This window comes from Acanthisitta chloris, unplaced genomic scaffold (genome assembly GCF_000695815.1).
Source record: "Acanthisitta chloris isolate BGI_N310 unplaced genomic scaffold, ASM69581v1 scaffold10671, whole genome shotgun sequence".
Lineage (NCBI taxonomy): Eukaryota > Metazoa > Chordata > Aves > Passeriformes > Acanthisittidae > Acanthisitta > Acanthisitta chloris.
The window spans coordinates 4,962-32,700 of NW_008657677.1; the positions used below are offsets into that span (position 1 = coordinate 4,962).

The 27,739-nt window shown below is 44.2% G+C and overlaps 1 protein-coding gene across 1 annotated transcript in view; it reads left to right on the top strand.

Annotated features, from left to right (window-relative positions):
- The first annotated feature begins 14,399 nt into the window (after nucleotides 1–14,399).
- The window catches only part of NFAT5 (nuclear factor of activated T-cells 5, tonicity-responsive), a 32,271-nt gene continuing 18,931 nt past the window's right edge, over nucleotides 14,400–27,739 (top strand). Inside the window, exons 1-2 of the mRNA XM_009084822.1 lie at nucleotides 14,400–14,520; nucleotides 26,048–26,606. Of these exons, the coding sequence (XP_009083070.1) occupies nucleotides 14,463–14,520; nucleotides 26,048–26,606 (617 nt within the window). The 5' untranslated portion in view covers nucleotides 14,400–14,462. The remainder of the gene's footprint in view (nucleotides 14,521–26,047; nucleotides 26,607–27,739) is intronic.

Sequence of the window (27,739 nt, forward strand, 5' to 3'; positions counted from 1 at the left end):
TGTGGGTTAAGATTTTTCATTTTTCATGAAGCATCTGATCTTTATTTATAAGTTCTCAGCAGCACAGTTACCTTTTGGGATCTGTTGACTAAAAATGGTTGTCAGCCTGGAGCCTTGATCTGATCTTTGCACCAGTACAGGTTGTGTAGTTTTATGTGGAAATATATTTCAGAGAGCCTTTTAGGCTGGAAGAGACCTCCAAGATCATCAAGTCCAACCTGTGACCCATCACCACCTTGTCAACCAGACCAGAGCACTAAGTGCCATGTCCAGTTGTTCCTTGAACACCTTCAGGGATAGTGAAAATGAAAAGACTTTGTTTTATACAAAAAGGCAACAACCTGAGCTCCTTTTGAAGCACAGAGGTGCTGGTAGTAAACCCCAGCAGGAGTTGGTGAGTGGCCAAAGTGCAGGTGAAGTAAGGTGTGTTGTCATGTATCTGCAGTTATCACCTCTGTTATCACTGTGTGGATGTAAAGAGTAAACTGATGAGGTTCAACATACAGACAAGTTTGGGCTTTCTCATTTAGGAACTGACTGAAAGGACCTCTCAGACTCAACTTTGAACTGTGTGGTGATAGCAGGTGCTAGTGGGCGTGGAGTGAAATCCTCAGTAACTGCTGTTTGCAAGAGCTTCAGCAACGATGGAAATGTAATGTCCAACTTCAGGTACTTTGTGTTACTATGTCTGAGCCCTGAGGGGTCTGTGAGGTGAATATCACTGCACCAGGGCTGAGGAATGTTGTCACTATGTACATAAATAGCTCTGTAAATCACTCTCAGTTCCTCTCCATGGCTTGTCCCTCCAGCACTTGGAAAGGTTTTAAGGCTGCTTTGTGAATAATTAGAGAGAATTTGGGGTGACCTTACAGAGTTTATAGAACTGATGGGATGTGCTGAAGTAACACAAAGGTTTGATCCTAAGAGCAGGTTTGGGTGTGGTGAACCCGAGGGAAGATGGACAGTGGTTCCTGTCCATGCCCAGACTGTGTGAGGCCTATGGGAGAGAGCTGTGAAGACAGTCCTAAAAATTTCTCAGATCTTGGATTTCCTCTCCTGTTCAGGAAAATTGACACTACATGGAGTTGTTTCAGTCGCTCATTTTCTGGAGGCCTTTTTTTGTATGAACTCATCCAGCAGAAGAATTGGTGAGTCTGGACAGGAGGGAGCATTGTGGGGTGATTGGGGAACAACCAGCTGCAGGACTCAGAGCTTCTCTTAACTGACAGCATTGCAGTGAGGATTCTTGGTGTGGATGTGTGTCAATCCTCACTATTTGGGGCAGAACAGGAGTATCTAGAGCCTTACTCAGTTCTTTTTTGACTTGATTCATTTTTGCATTCAGCAAGAAATTCCACACTCCAGTTTTATACATGGTGAAGAAACACTTCTTGTATTTCATTTCAAGTTTGCTCTCTCTTCAGTGTAGTATTAGGAGTGAGGAGGTCTCCTGGTTTAAAATATTTGGGTATGTTTTGTTTCTTAGGGAGGAGAAAAGGTGGCTTAGCTTTGAATGTGAATTCCTGTTAAAGCAGATTTAACTGAGGAATTTATAATTACAGCTTCTAATAGTCTTGGTTTTATCTTGTAAGTAAGTGCTGCAGAGCCCAGGAATCTGATTTAGGTTAAACTTCTGAGAGCAGTCAGACGTCCCAGTTGTGGGAGAGCCTTCCAGAGGCTGTGCCAGCTTTCAGTCAGAGGCCTCGAGGCTGGCAGGTTCCTCTGGAGATGATGGAATCCAACCCCTGCTGAGTTGGTGCCAGAGCCCATTGCTGGGGCTGTGCCCAGCTGGGTCTGACTGTCCTCATGGATGGAGCCTCCACAACCTCTCTGGGCAACCCAGGCCAGCGCTTGGCTGCCTTTGTGGCTAAGATAATTAAGATGGAATTTACTGTGCTTTAATTGGTGCCTCTTGTTCTGTCACTGGGTACAGCTGAGAAGAGCCTCTCATTCCCTGCCACCAGGAACTTCCACACATGGATAAAGTCCCCCTGAGCCTTCTCTTCTCCTGGCTGAACAAGCCCAGCCCTCTCAGCCTCTCCTTGTGTGAAGGATGCTCCAGGCCCTGCATCTCTCTAGCTCTAAATCCATGTCATTTGTGAGTTCTGAACAGCTTTCACTGTTGGGATGTTTGTGAGTTTCCACGCTGGGAATTCTGGTGTTACACTGCAGTCACCTTCTTACTGGGGCACTAAGGTATTTCCTGTGGAATATACAGCGGTTCATTTAATTTTTAGGGATTGGAACTCGATGATCTTTAAGGTCCCTTCCAACCCAAACCCTTCTATGATGCTCCTGTACACTGAGAATTTGTGTCCTATTAGTTTGGCTGAGGACATCTGCCAGGTTCAGACCCTACTAGGAGATGTGCTGCCTTGCTGCTCCCTTAAAAAGGGGCTTACACTTGTTCGTCAGGAGCGTGTGCCTTTGAAAGTGACTTTTTGGGCGTCCCTGGAGTTCTGTGCTCCAGGCACACTCAGCATGTTCAGCAGCTTTCAACTCCTCTGTGGATGTTAGAAACAGAGAAAGAACTTCCATGATCTCTTGTCTGAGTGTCAGTGCCTCAGCAGGCGTGCAGGTCCCACCTGGGTGTAAATCCGACTGTGTTTCTCTTTTAGGGCATGTGAATTCCAGCCAGGACCTTCTGCCTCGCCTTGAAACCCAAACTCCACCTGGAATGGATCTTCTATTTAATCAGATGGGGAAATAATTTGATTTCTTATTTTGGGCCCTGAAAGGATTGAGTTTAAGCTCTAGTAATTCAGTTATTTGCTGCTGCTGAGGTAAAAATGGTGCTTTGGGAAGGGAGGATTATGGTGGTTAGAGCACTTTCAGGGACTCCTCCCTGCAGGTATTTCAGTGCATTAATGCAGCAGCAAAAGAATTCCTTTAGGAAGATAGGTGCACCTGAGGCAGTGTGCAGGCCCCCAGAAGCCAGGGAGGGAGCCTGGAGCTGACGGACAGCATTTGGGAGGTGTTATAATAGGAATACTCTTCTGAAGTTCCTGATTCTTGTCAACCTTTGCCTGTAACCTACTGCAGTTGGAGAAAAGAGGTTGTTAATCCATATTTAGTTTGGTCTGTTACAACCATCCTTAAACTTTAGGTAACTTGGCAGTTCCAGAGCAGTTCCACCACTGATTCCTTCATTGCTGTCTCCTGATTCCATTGGGGTTTTAGCCCTGTAGTGCAGCAAGGAATCCTTTATCCACATTTTGCTGTTAAATGCTTGGCTGAGGTTCCCACTTCTCTCCTGAGAGCTGTGTGTGAACTTATTTGGAGAAGAACTTGCTTAATGCTTTGAAAACCTGTTTTTGCAAACAACTTGTATCTTTATTTCCTTGAGGAATCCCTTCCAGGTGCAGTAGTTATCACAGGTTTACCTGAGCAAGCTCCTCATGCCCTTGATCAGCTGGTGGGTTGGAGGTGGTGTTACAGGTGTCAGACTCTCCCCAGAGCTGTGTAACTGTGCCAGGGAATGTTTGCTAAACATCATCTAGTGTTTAGAAACAGCATTTATCATCAGACACAGTTGAGTTAGAAGTAGAAAGCAAAGTGGTAGTAGGAAGCATAAATACTTCTCAGTTTTGGTGATATAACTTTTAATGGCAGAATCTGACTAACAGGAACAAAGGGAGGGAGGTGTGGAGGTGGTTTCAGGGCTTGAGATGTGGGTCATGGTGTTAGGAGTTACTAGGACAGGTCAAGTCCCATGAGCACAGCCTGCACAGCCAGTTCATGGTGAAATGCTGTACCAGGAGATGGCTGCAGTGGGTTGGGAGTCTGTCAGAATGCCTGGATGCTGTTATTCTTCACATTAAGTATCATGGTACAGCCCCAAAAGAATTCCCTGTGCTTTTCATTGCTGGTGGTGCATTTCTTGTTCCACAGCAAACATAAGTGATGCCAAAAACAAACCCATACGTCACAAATACAGGTTCTCAGAAGGTTCTTCTGAGGCAACACTAAATTGCAGGTCAGGTGGATTCTGTGCATCCCTGAATTCAGATGGTGCATTACACCTAGGGAACCACCTGATCTCCTCTGTGCTTCTGGTGAACTTTGGTTTTATGAAACAATAGCAGCATTTGAAAGGGGTTTTAAAGAGCTTCTATTGATATTCTTTGGTCCTATTGTATTTGAGTTTATTTGAGCATTTCAAGGCCAGGTTGGATGGGGCTTGGAGCAACCTGGGCTAGTGGAAGGTGTCCCTGCCCATGGCAGGGAGTGGGATGAGGTGAGCTTTGAGGTCCTTCCAACCCAAACCATTCCATGATTGTGTGTTGATGTCCATGCAGCTCTGTCAGCCCTTAGTTACTCTGTCTTGTCCACAGTTGTGTTTTAGGAGTACTTTTGAGTTCTTGGGTTTTGTCTGGAGTTTACAGTCATGCAGAACAGATGATCCAGCAAGTCATTACTGGTCCCTCCTTGAAGTGACAATTCCTAAATCATGTTGTTCTCTCTTTCTGAGATGTGTAAAATTGGATGCAAACAAGACCCAGGCCTGTCTACAATTATAAAAGTCCTCTTTGAGCTGTGAATGGAGATGACTGCAGCACAGCCAGGGAAGCTTTATTTGATATTTGGATGAATGCCATAAATAGAATTCAGCTAACACATGCCTTTGTCAGTTGTTGAAATTCAACTTTAAAAGGATTAATTTCTCAACCCTACCCTGCTGTGCAGAATTCTGAGCATTGAGATTAGCAGCTTCTCTGAAGGTTGGTGGGATCCTGCAGGAGCTGATCCTTGTTCAGTTATGGATTCCTTGTGAAATTACCATTTTAATCCTGGCATTTTTGGTGATACTAGTTGTCCTTTGCAAGAATGCAAGAACCAACTCTGAGCTTTCAGTTTTATTTTTAAGTGCAATAAATAATGATATTGTGGAAGTGCTAAAGGCCAGAAAGGAAGACATTCCAGAAAGGAAAGAAATTCTTGGCTGTGAGGGTGCTGAGGCTCTGGCACAGGTTGCCCAAAGAAGCTGTGGCTGCCCTATCTCTGGGAGTGTTCCAGGCCAGGTTGGATGGGGATTGGAGCAGCCTGGGCTAGTGGAAGGTGTCCCTGCCCATGGCAGGGCGTGGGATAAGATGAGCTTTCAGGTCCCTTTCAACCCAAATTGTTCTGTGATTCTATGGTATTACAACTGTGATGAAATTTTAATGACTTTAGTAATTAATAATACATTACTGGTCATCTCTCTGTAAAATAGAAGCATCTGTCTGTCAGCAAACTCCTCCTCTCCCACACTGACACACCACAATGTGCATTTCAGGGAGTAGCATCATCTGCAGGCAAGATTTGGATCTTGGTGCCCAGTGCTACGTCATCCACACAGAGCACTCGGATCCTCTGCTGATTCTTCTGAGCACTTGGATCTTCTGCTGGTTCTCCAGAGTGGAGCTGCACCAACAGCTGTTTTTTAATCCTGCAGTTCTCTAGTGCCGTGGCATCTGCCTTCCCCTGCGCGCGTGAAGCCTGTTGGTTTAGGGGTTGCTGCTTTTGTCTGAAGCCAGAGGGAACTGGAAGGAAGATTTTCTGTTTGGCTGTGTAAAACATCCTTGTGTACACTGCAGTTCCTTTGAAAAGCTGCCACTGTTGCTGTAGCAGCAATCTAGCCCTGCCAGCACTGACAATAACAGGAGTGCTGGCGGGAGGACCTGCTTCCAGGCTTTCTCTGCTCCACCAGCCACACATAGACTGAGGGTGGTGTGGCACATAGAGGGAATACTGCTCTGTGCTTTGTTTCCACTGTCAGGAAGGCATGGCAAGTCCCTGGTGACAGGCCTTCATCTGAGAGCTATGTGGAAAACCATGGGCAGTGGTGGGGAGTTAGGCAGGACATGTTGATGTCTCCAGGAACAGAAGGAATTAGTCTCTAAGTATTTTAGGTTGCACTGTCAGTTTATACTGAGTCCTGTGTTCAATCGTGTTCTGAGATATACTCAAAAATATGAAATAGAAGCAATGGTTAAATGGTAAAAGTAAGTGTTCCCTGGGGGATTTGGCACTAGGTAGGACAGACTGGACTGGGAGCCTTGTGAGTTATGATCTTGCTACAACTCGGCTTCTACTCTTGCAAAAATAAGAGTAATCAGAGCAGTAACTCTGTAAAACGCTTTAGGGTAACTGCATGAAGACTGTTGACTTATGTCTGCTGCCTTCTTGCTCAGCGTCACCACGTATGGGCTGCCTCTTGCCCTCTGGTTCGTGCCATGCAGTTACACAACAAGTATCACAATGGTTTGGGTTGGAAGGACCTTAAAGCTCATCCAGTGCAACCCCCTGCCATGGGCAGGGACACCTTCCACTAGCCCAGGTTGCTCCAACCTCGTCTGGGGCACCTCCAGGGATGGAGCAGCCACAGCTGCTCTGGACAACTTGTGCCAGAGCCTCAGCACCCTCACAGGGAAGAATTCCTTCCCATCTTAATCTATATTCTTATGGTTTAGTGGGACTTGGCTGTGTTGGATTAATGATTGGACTCAATGACCTTAAAGGTCTTTGCCAACCTTTAGTGATTCTATGATTCTTTGAGCAGTTGCTGTATTTTATCTGTTCTGTATATGCTCAGGCAGGTCTTCCCTTTTTGCTCCATGTTTCCAGCGCTGTTTCCATCCTTTTCCTGCTGCTGAGCACATGATGTTAAGTGTACTGAAGTTGTAAAGATGTTAGGAAATACAGGAGCAATGATAGTCTGTAATATGTCCTAAATCCTCTCTTGAGAGCTACAGAACAAAAGCTGATTGACTCATTGTGGTGTCCTACCCTTCTTCCAAATCTTTTTTTTTGGTGACTTTATAGTATGAAATCTCTGCTGTCCCTTCTGCAGAGCTGCTGTGGCCTGCAGTTGTTGTGGGTCACTCTCACTTCTGCAAGTGAGAGTTTGCATCTCCTCAGAGTATTCAGATAAAACAGGAAAAGGGAAACAAAGAAAAAGGGAAAAAACCCAAACTCAACAGCACCAAACCCACCGCAGTGAGTGGGAAGTGCTTTAGTGTGGTCACTGACCTGTTGGGGCTGTGCCTGTCTCACTCTGTTTCTGTTCTGGTTTTGTGCACTGGGCTCTGTGTCTCTCTCCCTGTTGGCTTTCTCAGACTCTCAGAGCTTCCTCTGTTGAGCTCCTTACTGCGTCCTCGTTTCGCTGCTTTGGTTTCCACCCATGCAGTCCCTGTGCTGGTGCCCACACCAGCCCCATTATCAGCATTGCCATCCATGGGGCAGCAATCCCTAAACATTCCATGGGCCGGGGACAAATTCCCTTTAGTTTGCATGAGGGTGTAGGTGTGTAAGCTCAGAGTAGATGCTGGTGTATCCTGAGGTACCTTGTCCCAGTTTAGCCCTAAGGAAATGAGAGAGTCACCATGGTAGACATGGAGTTCTGTGTTGGGTCTAACACCCGTTAGACTTGAGGGTGGCCTAAGTTTTCTGAAGTGTGTCCTTAATTCTGTTAAGATATTGGAAAGAAATTCTTTACTCAGAGGATTGTGAGGCACTGGCACAGGTTGCCCAGAGCATCTGTGGCTGCCCCATCCCTGGAAGTGCTCCAGGCTAGATTGGATGGGGCTTGGAGCAACCTGGGCTAGTGGAAGGTGTCCCTGCCCATAGCAGGGGGTGGAATGAGATGAGCTTCGAGGTCCTTCCAACCCAACCCAAACCGGGATTCTATGATTCTCTGTGCTGTAATAACCAAACCCAGTCCATGCTCTTTGTGGAGTCTGCTGGATAACCTGTTTGTGTTGGGTGTATGGGGGCAGCTTTGGGGAGGGTGAGGAACTGGAGAGCTCCTCAGCTAGCTCTTATGGTTTCTCCCTGATGGGTGAAATAGTTTGCTTCGAGGTCTTCCCACACCCAAGCTTTTGTATACAGAAAAATCCATGAGGGTCATGTGACACCAACGTTTTTAAACAAAGTGAAGCTTTCATTAGATGTTAAATATTTAGAGCTCCCCCATCATTCTTTGAAAGCTCTCTGTGAACTGAGCTATTGTGGTGGAATCAGTGGCCTGCAATAAACTCAACCACTAAGTTATGGTGTTTATCATAGACACTGGACTTCTGAGTAGAGCAGAACTTCAAGATAAACACACAAACCAACCACAAGGCCTTCTGGCAGAGGCCTGGATTTTTTAGGCACCGAGTAGATTCTAGTTTTAGCATCTCTTACCCACAAAAGTTTCTGAAAGATACTAACTCCCATGTGTAGTTTTATTCAAACGCACCTGCCTCTGGAGTGAGGAGTGACTGACAGGCCCTCAGCTGATATTTGGGACCTTGCTAATACAAGTTTAGCCCAAAAATGTGTCTTAAATGATCATCATAGCATCTTGATAAATGTGTGTGAGTGCTCTGAAACTGAACTTGCATCCTTAGCTAGGGCTGCGGTGGGACATGGAACATGGACAGTTATTTTTCCTTTAGAGGTTCTCCAGTTTGCTGAGCACTTGTGCTCCACTGCACTTCCCTGACCTCCCCCCGTGCAGCAGAGGCTACTTGCTGCTTCATGATTTCTAATTGTTTTTTAATCTCAGTTCCATATAAACAACTCTCTTGGCCTGTTTGCCTGCTTGTTTTTTAGATCAGCTTAGTGTACATCATTAGAAGAGATTTCTGCTCGGACGCCGCCAGCTGATTAGAGGAGTACACCAAGGTTTTGTCTAATCTCTGGTGTGACTGTCATGTGCTGCAGCAAGGAAATGGCTTTGGGAGAAGCAGCCAAATCTGTTGAGGGTATTAAACCATGTTGAGGAGACGAGTATCAGTGGGGATCAAATGGGCAGCCAGTCAGTGCAGGGAGCTTATTAAAGACAAGGATTAACTTTGCTGCTGTTCGTGAGGTCATGGAAGTGGTAAGGGATTTCCAGGATGTACCTTCCCTTCAAGGCACAAAAATGTCAGCAGCAAGTGGAAAATGCCCTGTTTGTGCCTCTACTGCAGGTGGTTTGGGTGGTTCTCATCAGCCATGTATTGATGGTGCTCTCTGTGTGATTGCCTTTGAGCAGGAAGCCTGTCCTTACCTGTCAGTCCAGGGGCAGGGATCAAAGGGATGCTGCTGCAGGAGCCCCTGGCATTCCAGGGGGTGAAGTCTCAGGAGCAGAGCACCATGGTGGAACAGACACAGATGAGCTGGGGGAGAGCCAGGGATGGATTCCAATGGCCTCCTGAAGGCTGCGTCTGGGGAGCAACCTGAAGTGGAGTTGGAGCTGCACCAGGTCCCTCTATGTCAAGGCTGGGTCTGGGGAGCAACCTGAAGTGGTGTTGGAGCTGCACCAGGTCCCTCTATGTTAGTTATGGCCTCATTTGCCAGCAGGTCAGGGCGAACTTCTCCATCAGGTTGGTGTGTGACTTGGCTTCCACCTGTGGAAGTTCTGGGTAATATGATTTGGCTTTTGGGATGGAATAGGAAAGCTTAGGGATATCTTTGCTGTATCTAAAGGAAATTCCATGATGGTTTAGGTATTTGGAGGTACTGGCACAATGAGGATGTCTGTGTTCCTCATGGATGAGCCTGCTGGTGCTTTTAAGCATTGGAAATTGGTATTCTCTGCTCTTTTCTGTGTCTCCTGTGCTCCCAGTGTCACCAGGGGCTGAGTTACAAGCAGCAGCAATTTGGTCAACCAACCACAGGGATCTCAACTGAGTTTGTGTCACAGAATTCTGAGGACAGATGAGTTCTGTAACTCCCTGAACCACTTTTGATCCTAGCACAGTCTGAGTTAATGGGGCACTAAATTACTAGAAATCACAGTTTTCAATCTGTTCAGCTATAATTCCTGTGTAGATGCAACCAGAAAGTCATTGATGATTCCTGAAAGGTGAGTGGCTCAGGGGAGTCTCACAGGTGCTTTATGAGGGAATAGTGGATCCATGGGTGCTTGGTTTGCTGTGTTACAGCTGATGATTTCCTGCTGTTCATTTCTTTAGCTGTTTTGGGGAGCACTCTCCATGGTGGGAATACCTCCTCTTTGGGAAAAGCAGAGCTTCCTTTGGAGCATCTCCAAGCTGCAGTGACTCCTCACGGAGTCTTAGAGTTGTCTTAGCACTCCCAAACAGGAAGCAGTTGTGTCATGTTCCCTCTGCTCCTGTAAGCTTAACTGCTCTGTTCCTAAGAATAGAGTTTAAATGGAATCACAGCATCCTAGTGAGTCAGGAGGAATGTGATGCTGCAGGTCACAAGGTGTGGTGTGTTTCTGAGAGGCCTGTGATGCTGTGAGGATGAGGATTGGTTAGGAATTCCAGCGCTGTTTGCAGGGATGGGGGAAGACTGAGCACTTGGATGGTGCTGTAGGCCCACATGTCTGTAACTCAGCCTGGTTATTCTCTGTGCAGAAATCCAACAGCATTCCTACAAAAGGCCAGCTGTGTGTGTGCACTAAGGTGTAGTGAGTAAAACAGGAGAATGAGCAGGTACAGCTTTGTTTGCTATCATGAACCACTGGCCCTTTGCTCTCCCACTGCAGTATCGTCATTTCAGCCTCACCCACTAGTTTTTCTGCCTTCTCAGAGCTCTTTTGCCTGAATTCTTTCCAAGGCCTCTCTTCTCCCTCTCTCTCAAAAACAGATCTCCTGTCACCAGCTGCTGGGGCTGAGCCAGATCCATGTTGACCCAAGTATATATTTTGTGCAGTGATGGTCACACATTGCCCTGCCACAGGCAGCTTCTGTGCAGCTGCTTTAACTTCAAATCAGCTGATTTCAGAGACCCATGGAGTGGTTTGGGTAGGAAGGACCTTAAAACTCATCTCAGCCCACCCCCTGCCATGGGCAGGGACACCTTCCACTAGCCCAGGTTGCTCCAAGCCCCATCCAATCTAGCCTGGAGCACTTCCAGGGATGGGGCAGCCACAGCTTCTCTGGGCAACACGTGCCAGTGCCTCAGCGCCCTGATAGGGAGGAATTCCTTCCTAAAATTTCATTATTTTTCAATAATATATACATTGAGAACATTTTCTGCAGGTTCAAGCCATACAGCAACAAAACTTCATCTTCCCCAGGTTCCAAGTGCTGTGTTGTTGGATCCTGATTCGATGTTTGGTTCTGGTCTGTAGAACCATGTGAAGTAGAATTTTCTGGATTGTCAGTGTAACTGGCAGGAAGATCAAAGTTGCAAGCAGCTGATCTGAGATAGAGATTATAGGGGCAGGATAATCGGATAAAGGGCAGTTGAAGAAATTTGACACTTAAAATACTTTTTGTAAATCTGCCTGTCCCTGTGTGTCCTTGGCTGCAGGAGGAGGGGGTGAAGCTATGCTGTGCTGGGTGGGATAGGAGATCTGGAGCTTTACTGTAGATAGAGTGGCTAATAACTGATTACCTGAATGCAGGTGAGGGCTGTGTGGGGAGATGAGTGTGTGGCACTCCTGGCTGATCATTAGTATTAGTTATCTTGTTTGTGTGTCATCTTGTTTGTATTTCATAATAACACTTGTTCCTCACATCCTGTGTGGAGAAAGATGATGTGTTTAGGGAAGACATTGAGTATAAATGGAGCCACTTCCAGCTGAAAACCCCAGAAACTGAAGATCAACTAATCGTCAAGATAATTTAGATCAGCATTAAATTGCAAGACAGTTAGTGCTGTCAGACAGCAGAAACTCCCCTTGTTGATTCAGCACTGGCTGCTGAGAGCAGGAATTCTCTCTGCACTTTTTTTCTTGCTAATTATGTAGAAATATGTAATGCTGAAATGTTATTTTGGCCTTCACATGTAATACTTCATTTCCCTCTTCCATTTTGTGGGTGTTTTCCTCATGAATCAACGTAAGATTATGGCAGAAAGCTTCATATCCTCAGTGCTGGGGTATGTGTGCACATGTGTGTGAAACGTGGTGATGGAGAGGAGCTGAGAGCAGCCTCAGCCATGGAATGGTGTCAGGCATGGAGGGGAGCTGAGTCCTCTGGGGAAGAATTAGTTTCCTTGCAGCAACTCTCATGTTTCTGGAATTTGTCAGTTTTTGCTTTAATGCTATTTATAGTGCAGCATATATAAACATTGGCCTGTGTTTAGGTGAAAACACAAAGTTTCATTTGAAATCTGGTGTGTGTGGGGCAGGTTCGTGGCAGCAAGAGTTCTTAAAGGTACTCAGGCACTTGGGCTTCCTCAGGGAAGTGCTGAGATCAGTTCACTAAAGATGTGGCTCACACTGTGAAGCTGCTTCTGTGCTGAGAATAGCTGAGAACAGCCAGGAGAGTTATCTTGCTTCTGAAAGTTTGGATTTGATCATAAACTTCTGCCATATGTTCATAGATTCACAGACTAGTTTGGGTTGAAGGGATCTTAAAGCTCATCCCAGAATGGAAGGTGTCCCTGCCCACCCCCTGCCATGGGCAGGGACACCTTCCACTAGCCCAGGTTGCTCCAAGTCCCATCCAGCCTGGCCTGGAACAGTCCCAGGGATGGAGCAGCCACAGCCTCCTTGGACAACCTTTGCCAGTGCCTTAGCACCCTCACAGGGAGGAATTCCTTCCCAATATCCCGTCTGTCCCTGCCTTCTGGCAGTGGGAAGCCATTCCTCCTTGTCCTGTCCCTCCTGTCCCTCTGCAGCTCTCCTGGAGTCCCATTAGGTGATGGAAGGAACTCTGAGGTCTCCCTGGAGCCTTCTGCAGGGTGAACACCCGCAGCTCTCCCAGCCTGGCTGGAACATGACCAGAGGTGACATGGCAGAGGTGCTCCAGCCCTCTGACAGTCTCTGTGGCCTCTTCTGGGCTTACTCCAGCAACTCCCTGCCTTCCCCATGCTGTTTAAATATGGTTTCAATCTCTTTTCTTCCTTGTGTGTTATCCAGGAGACCTCCTAAAGTTTCCTCTTCTTGTATGTATAGCTCTCAAGGCTAATTCCAGCTCCTTTTCCAGGTGTAGAGCTCACCTTCAGCTTTGGGTGTGCTGCCCAGGTGTATTGGGGTAAAACTTGGGTGATGTATTTCAGACCATGTTTCAAGTAACTTTGTCTTTATCAATGAAGCATGAAAGTAAAGATTTGCTCTCCATGGTCTTGTGATCTTTGGGAATGTGCTTCAAGTTAATGCTGGCTTCTCCTTCCCTCCCTCTTTAGCATAGTGTTGGAATTATTCACACAGGTTAGAATTGTGCTGCTTGTGGATTACTGTGAAAATCACGTGTTCCCTGAGGAGAAATGAGCCTGTGGGAGTTTGGGATCTGAGCATCCCTTTAAAGCCTGAAAAACCTGACAGAACCTTCATCACATTGGAGAGTTAAAAATAAATTTCTTAAACAAAAAAATTCCCCAAAGAGAAAAGCTCACAATTACCTAATAACTTGGGGTTTGGAAAGGAGGTTTTGTAATCAACAAGAAATACTTTATGAGTCATGACAGAATGATGGGGATGAGCAACTTGCTGCTCAGAGAGGGTTTCTGAGGGGAAAGGAGTGAAAGTGTGTGTATATACTCAACATATATATGAAATGTAAGAGTTTCTGTGCTTCTATGCACACACAGTGCTGCAAACCCTTGTCTTTGGGCCCCTCACTAAGCATTGCTCACAGCACAGCCCTGAATACCTGCCCCTGGTTTTACTCCCCTCCTGCTCTGTGGCTTTCCTAATGCTTACAGAATTGCTGCACAAAGATATTTTACTTTAGGATTAATTGAGTATAATTTGCTTCATACGGAAAAACTACCACCTTCAAAATGCACATTGAGTTTTCCATATCTCTTGGGCATCTAATTAATACATAGAAAAGAATTTCATAGGACAAGGTGGAATGGCTTTAAGCTGAAGGAGGGCAGGGTCAGATGGGATATTGGGAAGGAATTCTTCCCTATGAGGGTACTGAGGCACTGGCACAGATTGCCCAGAGCAGCTGTGGCTGCTGCATCCCTGGAATTGTTCCAGGCCAGGTTAGACAGGGCTTGGAGCAACCTGAGCTAGTGGAAGGTGTCTTTGCCCATGGCAGGGGGTGGGATGAGATGAGATGACCGGCCCTTCCCACTCAAACCATTCTGGGATTCTAAGACTTTATAGGATGTTCTGGGGATGCTGGTGCTAAATTAGACTTTTTTTTTCCCTCTTGAAGTCAGTTGCACAGTTGGAATTCTGAGAACAGATTTGGCTGTGACTCTCACGTGGTGCTCTGTCCATGCTCTCGGCCTGTTGTGTTGAACGAGAACAGTTTCTGTGGAAGTTGATGAATTATTTCTTTGTTTGAACATTTGTGTCCTTTGTTTTGGTCTTGGGAATGTGTATCTTAATGTTTTCATAGCTTGTTTGTTTTCTGAAATAACTTTTCTCCATGCTGTTAAGATTTCCAAGCTCTGAATGTAACTTTTCCCAAAGGTTTCAAGTGGGTTGGGTTATGGTTCATATCTTTTAGGCAAAAACATTATTCTCGTGGAGAACACAAACAACCTTTTCATTAAATCCTTTTCCTTCAACAGAATCTGTCTATGACCTTCTCCCAAAGGAGCTGCAGTTACCACCTTCCAGAGAAACATCTGTAGCATCCATGAGCCAAACAAGCGGTGGCGAGGCAGGTTCGCCGCCTCCAGCTGTAGTCGCTGCTGGTAAGGACTCTCCTCTATTCTGGTGATTTCTTAAGGCTTCTAATGTTCTGGCCAACATGAACAGTGCTGGCAAAGTTCTGAGTGCCCAAAAGAGCTTGTGCAGAAGTGACAGAGTTCATTCTAGGAGGATGGAGGTGATAGAGTTCAACTGGGTAATCTAAATTGTCAGCTGTTTGATGTTAGTGTTGCTGTGTTTTGTATATGTATCTTCATACTAAAGAAATGATCTGTTGTGCTGTTCTGTTATGCCACACAGGCTGTTCACTCCTAGAATGCACTCTGTCTTCTGAGGGATAAATCTCTGTTTGGAGCTAAGGCTGGCTGGCTGTAAGCCAACGGATTCTAGCTAGGATAAAAAAGGAATGGGAGGTGCCATTTTGGGCCATGAAGCTTTCACCAAAATGTAAGGAGGGAGAAAGGTCATGTTTTCCTTTAAGGCCTGAGGAAGCTCAGTGTTTGAGCTCCTTTCACACACAGCTCTAGTGTGATGCATCACAAAATCCTCCAGTACAGGAGTGTAAGGATGGCACTTAAACTGCTCAGTGTAGTTAATTTTCTAATTGACAGCATATAAAAACAAGGCATGACCTTTTTATCTTCATCTTTCTCTTACTCTCAGCCATGTTTTAGGCTTTAGTCCAAATACTCTGTCATTGGTCTTCATTAAACATAAAAAAGTGAGGATTTAAGGGCAAAGCTCTGGTTTGGGAGGTTAGTCTTAGTGCTGGTTTGCATCTGGAGTTCTTGTCAGTACTAGTATATGTCAGTAAACATCTGTGCAGTGAGGGAATAAAATCATTATGCCCAGGGCAGATGCATCTTTCTCCATTGGATAAGTTTTTTCCCGTTATTTGATCCCCGTTTTTCTTACAAGGTCATGTTCCACTTTCCTAATTGGCCTCAAAAAGTCAGTATTTAGGGTGAGGATTCAGATAGTTGCATTATTCCTTTTTTTCTCTCTCTGAGCTCATATGCATTAAATGTCTGTGTGAGAATGTTTCCCAGATTTGCATGGTTCAGGAATCCTGATCAGAACCTGAAGTGGTTGTAGACTTGTCAGAGAAACTTTACAGCACTGCTCACCATTCATGTTTTGCCAGACCTCTCCTGAGAGAACCTGTGGATTTAACTGTGCACAGTGGAACTTGGTCACTGAAAGAATTCAGTGGGTTGATTTATTACATTGAAAGGATTTGATGGTTTTATATCACTTATTCAAGAAATAATTTGGGCCTATATTTCTAAAATCAAAATGCTTAATGGTGGGTTTGGTTCAAGAATGAAGCAGCAACCAAATCCTGTAGAAACATATCTTAAACAAGGGAACAAACCCCCCATAAACCCTGTTACACTCTAAATCCACAGTCAGACCTGAACTGCTAATTAATTCTGTACCTAACAGAAAAGACTGAAAAACTTGAATGGAACTAAATGTCTGTTACCTCCAGGTATTTAGTATCTGCTAACTGCCAGTCCAGTTCCTTAAAAAAACCTGAGGTGCATTAGCTGTGTTTGGGTTAAACTGCAGCACCAGGTTCTGGAAGGAGAAACTCCACAAATGAGTGTCGAGGGGTTTTGTTAACACTGAAAGGAGAGCTGCTCCTTCAGCTAGGAACACTGTCAATGTCAGAGATGGTGTAGTCACAAAGACTAAGTTGATACCAAGCTGGGAGCTGGGGATGTTCACCCTGCAGAAGGCTCCAGGGAGACCAGAGGACCCCTCCCAGTGCCTAAAGGGGCTCCAAGAGAGCTGCAGAGGGACTTGGGACAAGGGTCTGGAGGGACAGGACACAGGGAATGGCTTCCCACTGCCAGAAAGCAGGATTAGATTGGATATTGGGAAGGAATTCCTCCCTGTGAAGGTGCTGAGGCATTGGCACAGGTTGCCCAGAGAAGCTGTAGCTGTTCCATCCCTGGCAGTGTTCTAGGCCATGTTGGATGGGACTTGGAGCAACCTGGGTTAGTGGAAGGTGTCTCTGCCCATGGCAGGGGGTGGGATGAGATGACTTTTAAGGTTTCTTCCAACCAAACCATTCTGGGATCCTATGATTCTATAGCACTGCTGAAAGGACACTTCATGTGTGCTGATGTCATTGGATCGAGGTCTTGCTCCAGCTTAGAGTTCTCCTGGATGGTTTCAGTGTGGATCTGCACAAATGTTTCTGGTGTCACAAGGAAAGGGGTGATGCAGGGAGGAGGGAGCAGCCAGAGAGAGTGCAAGTGGCTTCTCTGAGTGGCTCAGTTTGTGCTGGTTGAAATTGTTTCCTGAGCTTTGGAGGGCTTCCCTCAGCCTTCTGACAAGACAGTCGAGTCTCTGGGTGTGTTAGGATCAGATGTATTGAGCACTAGCTACTAGGCTTATAAAAATCGTTAAAAACTGTCTTTAAAACCCCACCAACCAACCTGACAAAACCCTAAACAGAGCAAAGACCAGTTTTTCCACTGCTGTTCCTGCTCAGTGAGGGCCTCTCTGTGGCACAGTGTTCTTGCTGCAGCTGCGCCATGTTTGTAGATAAAAGGTTGGCTTATTATTTTCTTTTATGGTTTTAGGATTTCCACAGTGTATTTGACACGTTTCCACCACATTTTCAAGCCCTCTCACCCTGCCTGGTGTAGTACCCAGAGGTCTGGGCTCTGATTTCTTACCAGGAGGATCAGCTTGGGCTTTGGGCATGCCTAGATGCTTAGACAGGGAAACAAATACCTGTTTAACATGTATATTTAAAAGATTGACTATTCATTTGCATATATCAGTTGCTTAATAGACTGAATGCAGATTTTTTTGGAAGCTGACACTGTACAAGTGTAGGATGAGGAGGAAAGAGGCAAACTGGTGTTCTGTATCTGAAGTATTTTCTTCGTTTTGTATAATTCTTTCCCTCTTTAATTTTATGCCAGCTCTTACTTGCCTTAAAACCTCCTTCTTTGGGAAGCGAGAGGGAAATCCTAGTTCAGACTCCACAGTGTTGGAGAGGATCTCATTTACTCATGAAAGAAAAGGCTGATTTGAGCTGCTACAGTGTGTAGAAATCACTTCCAGATATTACTCCTTGGATAATGAGAGGATTGTGGGACAGGGGATGATCCAAAGTGGTGAGAGCTTGTTACTACTCCTGTCGCAGTTAACACAGTTTGTTTTTTGCTACCCAAAACGCAGGGTAAGGCTGAAATTCAGCTTACTCAAGGCCTTTCTGTCACCTTGCTGTGAGGTTTATGTTCCCTGTAAATCACATCCTAGCTGAGAAACACTGCTGCAGTTAACTCCTCAGGTTTTTTGGAGGAGCAGGATGGGCTGGTTTTAGCAGTTTTGACCTCACAGGGACAGACTTCTAGTTCTCCTTCCATTGGGAAGTTTGTTTTGTGGAAGAGTTTGTAAGAGTATGGAAATGGAATGTTGCTGATTGGATATTCATTAATTTGTTAATAAATGTGTATCTCCTATTCATTAATCCAGACCAAAGAGGTGTCACCCACTCTCTGAGTGTCAAACAGGCAAGTATTTCACAGAACTCTAGGATTTTGAGCTGCTCTCTCAAGCTTCTCATTCTGTGGTTCTTCTGCAAAGCAGAAGGGAGGAAAAGGTTCTGTTTTTACTCCTGGAAACTGTTCTCTGTGCTCACTGTTTGAATTACAAGTGTCTTTGTTCAGGGCACAGGAAAAGGAGGATTTTGCCTGGTGCAGCACCATAAACACATTAAATATGAATCATCTTCCAGACTCTTGAAGTGCATGAGGGTGTCATGCTGAGAACTGTCATTGTAAGCTGTGCCTGGAGATCTCTTACATGAAACAAATGTGCCTGAAGCTTCCCTAATGCCTTCTGCACAGTGTGTGTGAGCTCCAGTTGCAGAGAGATGGTGGAGTCGCTTTTCGGGTTGAACAACTCTTTGGTGTTGATCAAGACACATTGAACCTTCAAGTGCTTAATAATTCACTCTGTTAATGTAAGGCCTTTCTCTAAGGTGTGTTTCTAGCTGGTAGGTAACACCTCATTCTTGTCCTTTGGGGATGATCAGGAGTATTTTCAACCATGTTCCTTAAACAGGTGTTGCTTTTTCATCTTTTATCTCCAGTACAAGGAGAGACCTTCTGACCCCCAGGGAGAAGAACTGGTGCAGAAACTCACTTCCCTGCTCTTCATCCCTCGTGCTTTCTGCAGCACATCTTGGAATGAGCTGCTGCAGCTTCTTGATGATCTCTCAGGCTGCTCTCCATTTCCCACAGAGGAAAATAGATATATTTCCATATTTTTTTTGTATTGCTTTCCAGTTTCCAGTTCCCAATCTCCAGTGGAATTCTCTGGAGTGTTTTTCTTGGCATAGCAAAAGGGGAACAGATTTTATGCCACTGAAATTTATCTGCTGATCTCTTTTCTTTTGCTTTCTTCATACTGGGATGCACTTAATCTGTGGAGGGGATTTTTTGGCTCCGAAACATGATTGTACCCTGGGAAAATGTTAGGTAAATTATGAAGCTTTACCTTTTTGTCAGCAATTTTATGCTTCTTTTAAATTAAAGGAGCAAACTACTTGTCCCAAACAGGTGTAATTGACTTTTTTGATCAGAGTTGTGACTGAAATATTGCCATAAGCAGTTTTGGTTATTTTAATTATGAAAATAAGGATTTGCTGCTCAATTGCTACCGGAGAGACATTGATAAGGTACTTGCATCATCTGTGGGGTACAGACTGGGTGCTAAGGATCATGTTTGCTGCTGCCAAAATAAGGCTTTTTCATCATTCTCCAACTACAGATTCCAGTAAAGCCTCAGCATAGAGATGGGTTTGTTTTGGTTTGGTTTTCCCTGAGTACCTACAGTCAGGCTTCTTAATTTTTATTTTTAATGAAAATATTTAGTCCATTTCTCATCCTTCCTGGTGTCATTAGTCAGTTTTTCCTGTTGATACAGAAATAATTACCAGCGATTTCAAAGGGGATCTCAGTTCTGTTACCCTGAGCTTATGATTGCCTGATGTAAACACAGGAGCAGGAAAAAAGACTCTTCTTTGTAGTTGGTCTGCAATGCCTGTAAAAACTTCCATTTCTTTGTAGGCTTTTCCCTTCCTCTTCCCTCTCAGTTGGAAATGCTTCCTGTCATTTCCTAGGGGGATGTCTTCCAGGGATTCCTGTCTGCAGTGTGCTCTCTGCAGGCACGGGGCAAAGGCTTCTCTCTTACAGAATGGAGTTCAACCAGGCCCCTGTGCTCTCTAAAAATCTCATCTTCCTGGTGCTGTGTGTTAGTTCCAGTGTTTCTTCTGGAAGTAGCATGTCTCAAAGAACCTTGGTGGAGCCTGTTTCAGTCTGGAGAGACCAGGCCGTGGTTAGGTTCAGCTCAGGGGGGTGGAGAGGTTCCATTGTCATCCTGAAGGGTTTGATGTTGAGTAGTCACTGCTGGGAAATGCTAAAAAAAGCAAAAAAGAGTTTTCTTACTATTTCCATTTTATGGAAACTTTCCTTATGTTTTCTCTGCAAATTCAGCTGGATGTTCTAGTTGTGCAGTTATATGTGCGTTGTTGCTGCTCCATGAGCTTCCTTGGAGTTCCACAGAAAGGATTAGATCTGTTTATGTCTAGTTCATAGGTTTTTTCTGTATTAAGTTTATTTTCAGTCTTCCTGAATTTCATACAGTCAGTAAATCCAGTTTTCAGAATTGCTCAATCAAAGCTGTTTTATCATTCCAAGAGATTTTTTGTGGCAACATCTTCCATTAAATGGCTCATTTCTTACATCTAAAAGGCTTGAGACTACTTTGTGACAAGAGAATTCCCTGTTCCTTAAGGAATACTTGAAATCCAAGACAGTGAGGGGCAAGAAGTCTGAATGGAAGTCTCATTGCACCATTGCATAGGCACCTTGCCATGGCAGCAGCAAAACCTTCATGAAGGCCATGAGGAGTTTGTAATTTCTTAAGAGAAAAACAACTCGATATTTAAAGAAATAAAGAGTCTATTTCTTAAATGGAAGTGTTCTTAGCCAGATCCATGAGTCCCAGCATCCTCATCCAGGGCAGAGCTGGGGAGGGAGTGAGGGGTGACAGGTAGAGCTTGAAGAGAGCACCTGAGGATCCTAGAGTTCTGCTTGCTTGGAGCAGCCTTTTATGACCGAGTGGGAAGGATCTAAGATCCCTGGAATTGGTGTGTGTGAGCCACTAACAAAAGTTCTATTAGCTACCTAAACTGGAGTGTTAATTGAATAATGGGTGTCATTTATAACAATGGCATTGATTGATGTATTCACCCTCAGTGTAACACACTGCCTGGGTCAGCATGGGAATGTAAAGGGGAATTTACACTGTTGGGCTTGATGTAAATTGAATTAACCTACCTATCTTGAATCTGAGTGTGTTTAATAACTGGTGAATTGGATTGCTTTATGATATTTGCTGGGATGCTAGTTTTTTTCTCTATTAATACACTTAACTTGCATTCTAGCTTCGCCATTCAGAGACAGGCATCGAGTGGTGGGTTGTGTGACAGTGTCTGTCAATAGTGAAGACAAATAGTGCCAGAGACACTTAACCCATCCAATCTCACCCAGGGTATAGGTCGGTCTTGTTTTCAGACTTTTTCATAAGTCTCTTTTCTTTCTTTCTTTTTATTTTTCTTTTTCTTTTTAATTTTCTTTTTAATTTTTTTCGTTTTATTTCTGAATAGTGGATTGATACTGATTTGAAACTAAGCTTTTTGGAAAAGTTTTTGACATCAGTAATACGAGAAGAAGAAAAGTAGAACCCCAAGTTTTGGCATGTGAGGTGTTGAAAGCAGGTTTGCAGCCACTTTGTAAGTCCTGGGTTTTACCTCTAAAACCTCTGACAACAAGGAGGGTTGGTGGTGGAAATTTCAGCACAGTGTTTCCTTCTGGGTTTGCCCTGAAATTGTTCTTCTGTGCCCAATGGTTCAAACAAACCAATTCACATATAAAGTCTCATCGAGAACACAACACGTGAGATAAATTAGCAGCTTTAGTGAAGGTTATACCTCACACATTAAGCTTACAGGCCTCCTATTAACCTTATAGACCTATTATCCTCACCCTGAGGGGTGAGATTTCATTTAGGACACTTATTTCTGCACAGACCACAGGGAATCACATGGATGCAGGGAAGGTTCTGAGGAAAAATGGACTCTTTAATGGCTCTTTGCTTGTCCTGCCTGTCCAGTCACAGGTGGCTGAAAAACTTGTAAATCCAAAAATATCTGCAATTTATTTACCTTTGCAGTCTTAAGCTTCCAGGCTGGGAAATGATTTGTTTTTGCAATTAAAATAAAAAGGTCATCAGGACACTGTTTGTTTCTCTTTGAGGACTTGGTAATCCTTGTTGTGTTAAAGGATCTGTGAAGAGAATGAACAAGGATTTCAGGATTTGCTCCACAGAAGTGTTACCTAAAGACAAGACTTTCTCAGTGCCAAAGAGTGATTCCCCCCCCCCTTCTCCTGCCTTTCAGACCTTTTTTTGTTTATTGAAGCTGAATGCCTTGTTTGACTTCACAAGAGAACAGGATATAGAAAATGTCATTGTCTTAGTTGCTAACGCAGGAGGTGAAAAAATTCCTTTGCTTTATGGTATTGAAAAGTATGGTTTGCTCACAGGGACACTCCTTGCTGTGTGTTCCCTTAGTTTTAGTCCTTATGCTGAACTGATTGACATAATTCTGCCTCTTTTAGGGAGAAAAATCTTATGGGACAGGCAACATAATCTGAATTTCTTCTCTCTGCTGCCTTTCATGTTACAGTGATGGCAACGAGGAGACTCAGGTGGATTAGTTTCAGCAGTGATCACAGTTCTAATGTGGAATATCCTTTTCTCCCTTTTTTTTTTAAATTAAAAAAAGGAAATAACTCCACTTTGATTCTGGTGCACATTTCATGTCTAGTCCTGAGGCTGCACACTTGCTGTGGCTGCACTTGGCTCCTGTTCAGGGTCATTGCTCTGAGAGCAAATTTGGTTTTGAGGCTCTGCCAAATATGTTCAGTCTTCTATTTCAAAATATACCTATTGATTTTAAAATATGTATCTTTGTCATGGCAAGCACTGTGAAATGGCAGATAAAGAGCCACTTGTGATAATGTGTCTGAAGACAGGAAAAGCAGAGGAATGCCCAAAGTGGGAAGGGATGTGTGTGTTTGCACCAACAGGTGCAGCCTCTCCTGCACTGAGGTTATCTCTGTGTGGGGAAAACTGCAGTCCCAAACCCAGGGAATGCAAGTGCTTTCACCTTTGAAAGCCACACCAGGCGACTTTGATCACTAAATTACATTTTTCCCCCCAAAATGAAGCACAGTCATCCCAGAGATCTCCTTTGGGTGTTAGATACACATGTCATTGGCTTTGGAATAAAATGATAAACCCAAAGGGGAGCTAGAAAAGCACAGTTTATTCACTATAGCAGCTTGTTGAGTTCTTACTTAATTGACCCAATTTATTTATTAATTCAAAGGAAGGTGAGTTGGCTCAAGACCCTGAGAAAACATAGGTTTTACTATGTTCCTTAGTATTTGCTTAGCCTGAAATGTTACTGAAGCAATTACTGATTTATCCCCCGAACTAGATGTTAAATTTGTGTATTTGACTGTTCCAATGCAGTTTATACCTCTGCTGTAGTATATGTCATACTTTCTTACGTAATTACAATGGAGGAGACACTGACCTATAGATGCGGTAAAATAATTGCATATTTATGGATGGTAATGCCAAAATTTATTATATATTTCTTTGATTATTATAATTTATTACCTATATATTATAATTTATATAAGGCTAGAGAGGTTTTCTTGCCTTTTAATTTATATAAGTCCGAGAGGTTTTGTTGCCATTGCTGTTGAATTTGGGATTGTTTCCACAACCTAATCTCATAGCCACAGAGAGGTGTCTCTGCTAAAGGGAGGAGAGTGTAACCAAGTCATAATGGACACTGTTTATTTACTTTTTAAAAGTATAAACCACACACATATTCATACACAGAAATACTTCTAGGAAAAGAAAGGAGGAGAAATGATTTTGCAGAGCAATAAAGATAATAACTTCAATATCACACAGTGCCTCACTCTAGAACAGCAGTACCATCACTTGCTCTTTAGCTTCATGCTAAAAAAGCATTTTGTTTAGTGATTTACTATTTTTTTCCCCCTAGGAAAATGGTTGATCTCTGTCCAGGAGATGCACCGAACCACGTGCTGAGCAGGGTGAGCTCAGTGCTTGCCATACCCGTGCCATGCTGTCCCTGAAGTGCCCAAGTTTTCTTTACATGTCTCTAAAAAGACGTTCTTAAAACACTTCTAGTATTGCTGTGAGAAGATAAACCTTGATGTTAATCTATTTGGAGGAGAAATCTTCAGTTTTGGAGCCCTGTGGTTCAACGTGTGTAACAATTTGTTGGTCCAAGTCTGTTGCACACAGGCACACCCAGACGTGCACTCGCTGCCTTGGGCTGGGCACGAGGCTCAGTTACCTCTGAGTGACACTGATTCACCTGAAATGGGGAAATATTGGGGCTCAGAAACCCAACCCTGCAGGTCTGTGTGCTCCAGCTGCTCCCTTTGCAGGCACCTGTGTGCTGCACTCTGCTGCTGCAGCTCTCTCCAGGGGTAAAAATGACGGATGGAAACTGATTCCGTTTACCAAAACACCCCACATAGCAATGGGTTTTCTCAACTCAAAGTGGCTGCAAACTAGCTCCTTAAATATTGTCACTGAAATGAATACCTAGATTTAATAGTTCTTGCCAATCCTATAAATGTTTTTTGAAAGAAGCATTGCATTAATGCATGATGATAGAAAGGAGAAATTTGCCTTTAAATTGGAATGCAAAGTGACTGAATTCTCCAGTTTCAGCCACTGTATTTGCCAAAGAACAAGCTGGAAAATGGAACTGGTATCATTCAGCTGCTCCTGGTTCTCTGGGAGGTTTGGGGAAGGGACTTGCTGTGGTGATAAAAGCAGAATAGCTTATTGACCAGCTGTAATGGCCACTAAATTCTACAACGGTGGTGTAGCTTTGCTTTTTCTTTCATTCCACATAGAAAAGCTGTAAGAAACAGCACTGGTTTAAAAATTCTTTATCATCAGTCACAGATGTCTCCAGCAATCCCCAGTAGGTGATTTACTGGGAAGTCGGCTGAGTTTTGCTGTTAATCAAATATATATTATGGCTGAAAAATCATTGCTTCTGTTACATTGAAATAGCTTAAACTGACTACGATAGTTCTAGCATCTCTAAAACTTTTAGACTTGTGAGATTAATATAATATTGTGGATTTTAAAACAACCCCAAGCAGCAAAAAGGAAAACGTATTTTTCCTCTTAATAATAGGGATTACCTCGATGACAACAGTAACTAGCTGAGCAAACATATTGGGTAATTATGTATATTTAGAATGTACAGTTTGTTTCCAAAATGGAGTATTTCAGTGGTTCTGGCTGATCAGGTGTGGGCAGCAAACAGGATCTCCCCCCAGGAAGCTGAAATCTGACTGTGCATTCAGTCGGTTACTCCTCCATGAGCTACAGCTGATTGAATCAAATAAAGACCCATGTTTGTCCCTCCTGCTTCCCCTGGAATGCTGAACCTGGTTTGTCTATTAAAATTCCTCCTTGGCAACTGTTATGGTGTTCCCCAGAAATCTTCAGGGGTTTGCTTTAATCATTTTCATGTCCCTGAACCAGACTGAGCTCTGGGACCTGCAGAGTTACAGTCAGTGCTGGAAATCTCCTGCTTAGGATGGATTTTTCACAGGTGTCCCCCAAGCTGTCTCTATGTCAGGGACTAATAAATCTGAGGGAAATAAGTCTCAGGGACTGAAAAAGTCAAATTGCAGAACTTCCCTGTCCTTGGCCCAGCACAGACACTTCAGCCCTGGTTTGAATCTTCAAAGCCACCAGCTTGGTCATAGTGACTGATACCAGTTCCATTTTGCCTCCCAACTCAGTTGATTTTATATTTTATTTCTCATTTATGATGGAATAATCAGCAGCTCTTTTTCTCATTTATTTTCTCATATTTTTATTCCAGGATTTGCCTCTGAAGCAGGGAGTGTCTGCATTAAAAATGACCTGTAGTTCTCTGCTTCATAGGTTAGAAACTTATTTTAATATTTTGTGGCTAAGCACAGTCCCGACTTCTCCAAAACAAATTAAATTTTCCAACAATAAATGGTTTAATTGGCATTGGATGTGGATTCTGAGCATTTTGCTTTGGGGCTATTTGAGATGAAATGGCTTCTCCAGCAATAATTAGTCCAGCTGAGGCGATGAGAGCTCTGTTTACTCGCAGCCATTCGTACCAATTAATATGAAGTCCTCAAAACAAATCTGATTGCAGTGGATCATGCTAAGACTTATTTGGACATTTCCAAAGCATTGGCTAGGCTGTGTCGCTTTAAGCATCTCCATTCTAAAAGCTAACCAAATTCCAAACATTTCTGGGGGAAAGCAATCGGTTCCTAAATCACCTTGATCTCACTGGGACTGCTATAGCCAGCACAGCCCCAGCCATGGCTCCTGTATTGACTTGTGAATTGTACACCGCAGATGCTTCTTCAGCTCCTTCCTCTTCCTCCATGGGCGGTGCTTGCAGCTCCTTTACCACCTCTTCCAGTCCTACCATTTACTCTACCTCAGTCACCGACAGCAAGGCTATGCAAGTGGAGAGCTGCTCCTCAGCCGTGGGGGTAAGTACCCGAGGGGTAAGTGACAAGCAGATAACCAGTAACACAGCCCAGCAGCACCAGTCAACGCCGAAGCGCCACACAGTCCTGTACATCTCGCCACCACCCGAGGACTTGCTGGACAACAGTCGGATGTCCTGCCAGGATGAGGGCTGTGGATTGGAGTCAGAACAGAGCTGCAGTATGTGGATGGAGGATTCACCCTCCAACTTCAGTAACATGAGTACCAGTTCCTACAATGATAACACTGAGGTGCCACGTAAATCGCGCAAACGCAACCCAAAGCAGAGGCCAGGGATCAAACGCCGCGATTGCGAGGAGTCCAACATGGATATCTTTGATGCCGACAGTGCCAAAGCGCCTCACTATGTCCTTTCTCAGCTCAGCACGGACAGCAAAGGCAACTCAAAAGCAGGAAATGGGTTGGTATCTGCTTTTTTTTTTGTTTTGTTTTTAAAACAAAAAGTTCTATCTCCATTTGTAAACACAAACTAATAAAGGTCCTCCCTGTGCCCCAGCAGGTTCTCACATAAACCCCCTCCCTTCTCTGCTGTCCCTGTCACAGCCTAGCCCAGGATGAGTTCTTCTTGCTCACAGAATGGCTGCCCCATCCCTGGAAGTGTTCCAGGCCTGGTTGGATGGGGCTTGGTGCTCTTGAATGGCTCCAAAAGCAACCTGATCTAGTGGAAGGTGTCCCTGCCCATGGCAGGGGATTGACTAGATGACCTCTAAAGGTTTCTTCCAACCCAAACTGTTCCATGATTCTGTGCTAAGTTCTCATTAGAGTTGTTAATCTTTATTTGGAATCTCAAGCTAAACTTTCCTGCAGCAATTAAACACAGCTTTGATGAGCTCATCTGTGCTCTTTAGCTGCAAGTCCCAAAATGCCACACAACTCCATATAGAGAATGGCAATGGAAATGTGTTTGAAAAGAAAGGCAGAGTGGAGTGGGCACTCCCTGAAACTTAATGGTTGTTTGCAGGATTTTGTGTGAGGATTTCAGTCTGTACACTTCACCTGCTTCTCTGTTCATCACATAGAAGTGAATGGTTAATGACTCATTAGGATTTCTCATTGTTTAAAGTAACACATGCTTTTACTTTTTTATGAAATGTTAATCTGGTGAACCAGGTTTTGTTTTTCTCCTTGTGAATTCACTTCTGTATTTGATTTTTTCAGAAATAAACCTCTAATCCTGTTTCTCTCTGTGCTTCTGGGTCGTGTGCGTGTGTCTGCGTGGGCACACCTGGGTGGTGGCCTCTCATCTCCCACCTCACACTGATCACTGAGTGCATTTCAGTACCTGCTTTAAAGAGGAAAAATCCATCAGTTTGCTAGAGTGTGTCAATACATTTCCTTTTTGTTACATTTTTTAACTCGTTGCTTCTTTTTAAATGGTCAGATGGATAGATTTCACTCCTTTATTTTGGGCTTTTTGGGGGGCAGGAGTGTATTTTGCTTTTACTTTTTCTGTCTGTGCTTGCAGTACATTCTGGTGTTCATCACAGCAGTGCTGAGTAGTAAAATTTGGCTGATGGGAAAGATGATGAACTT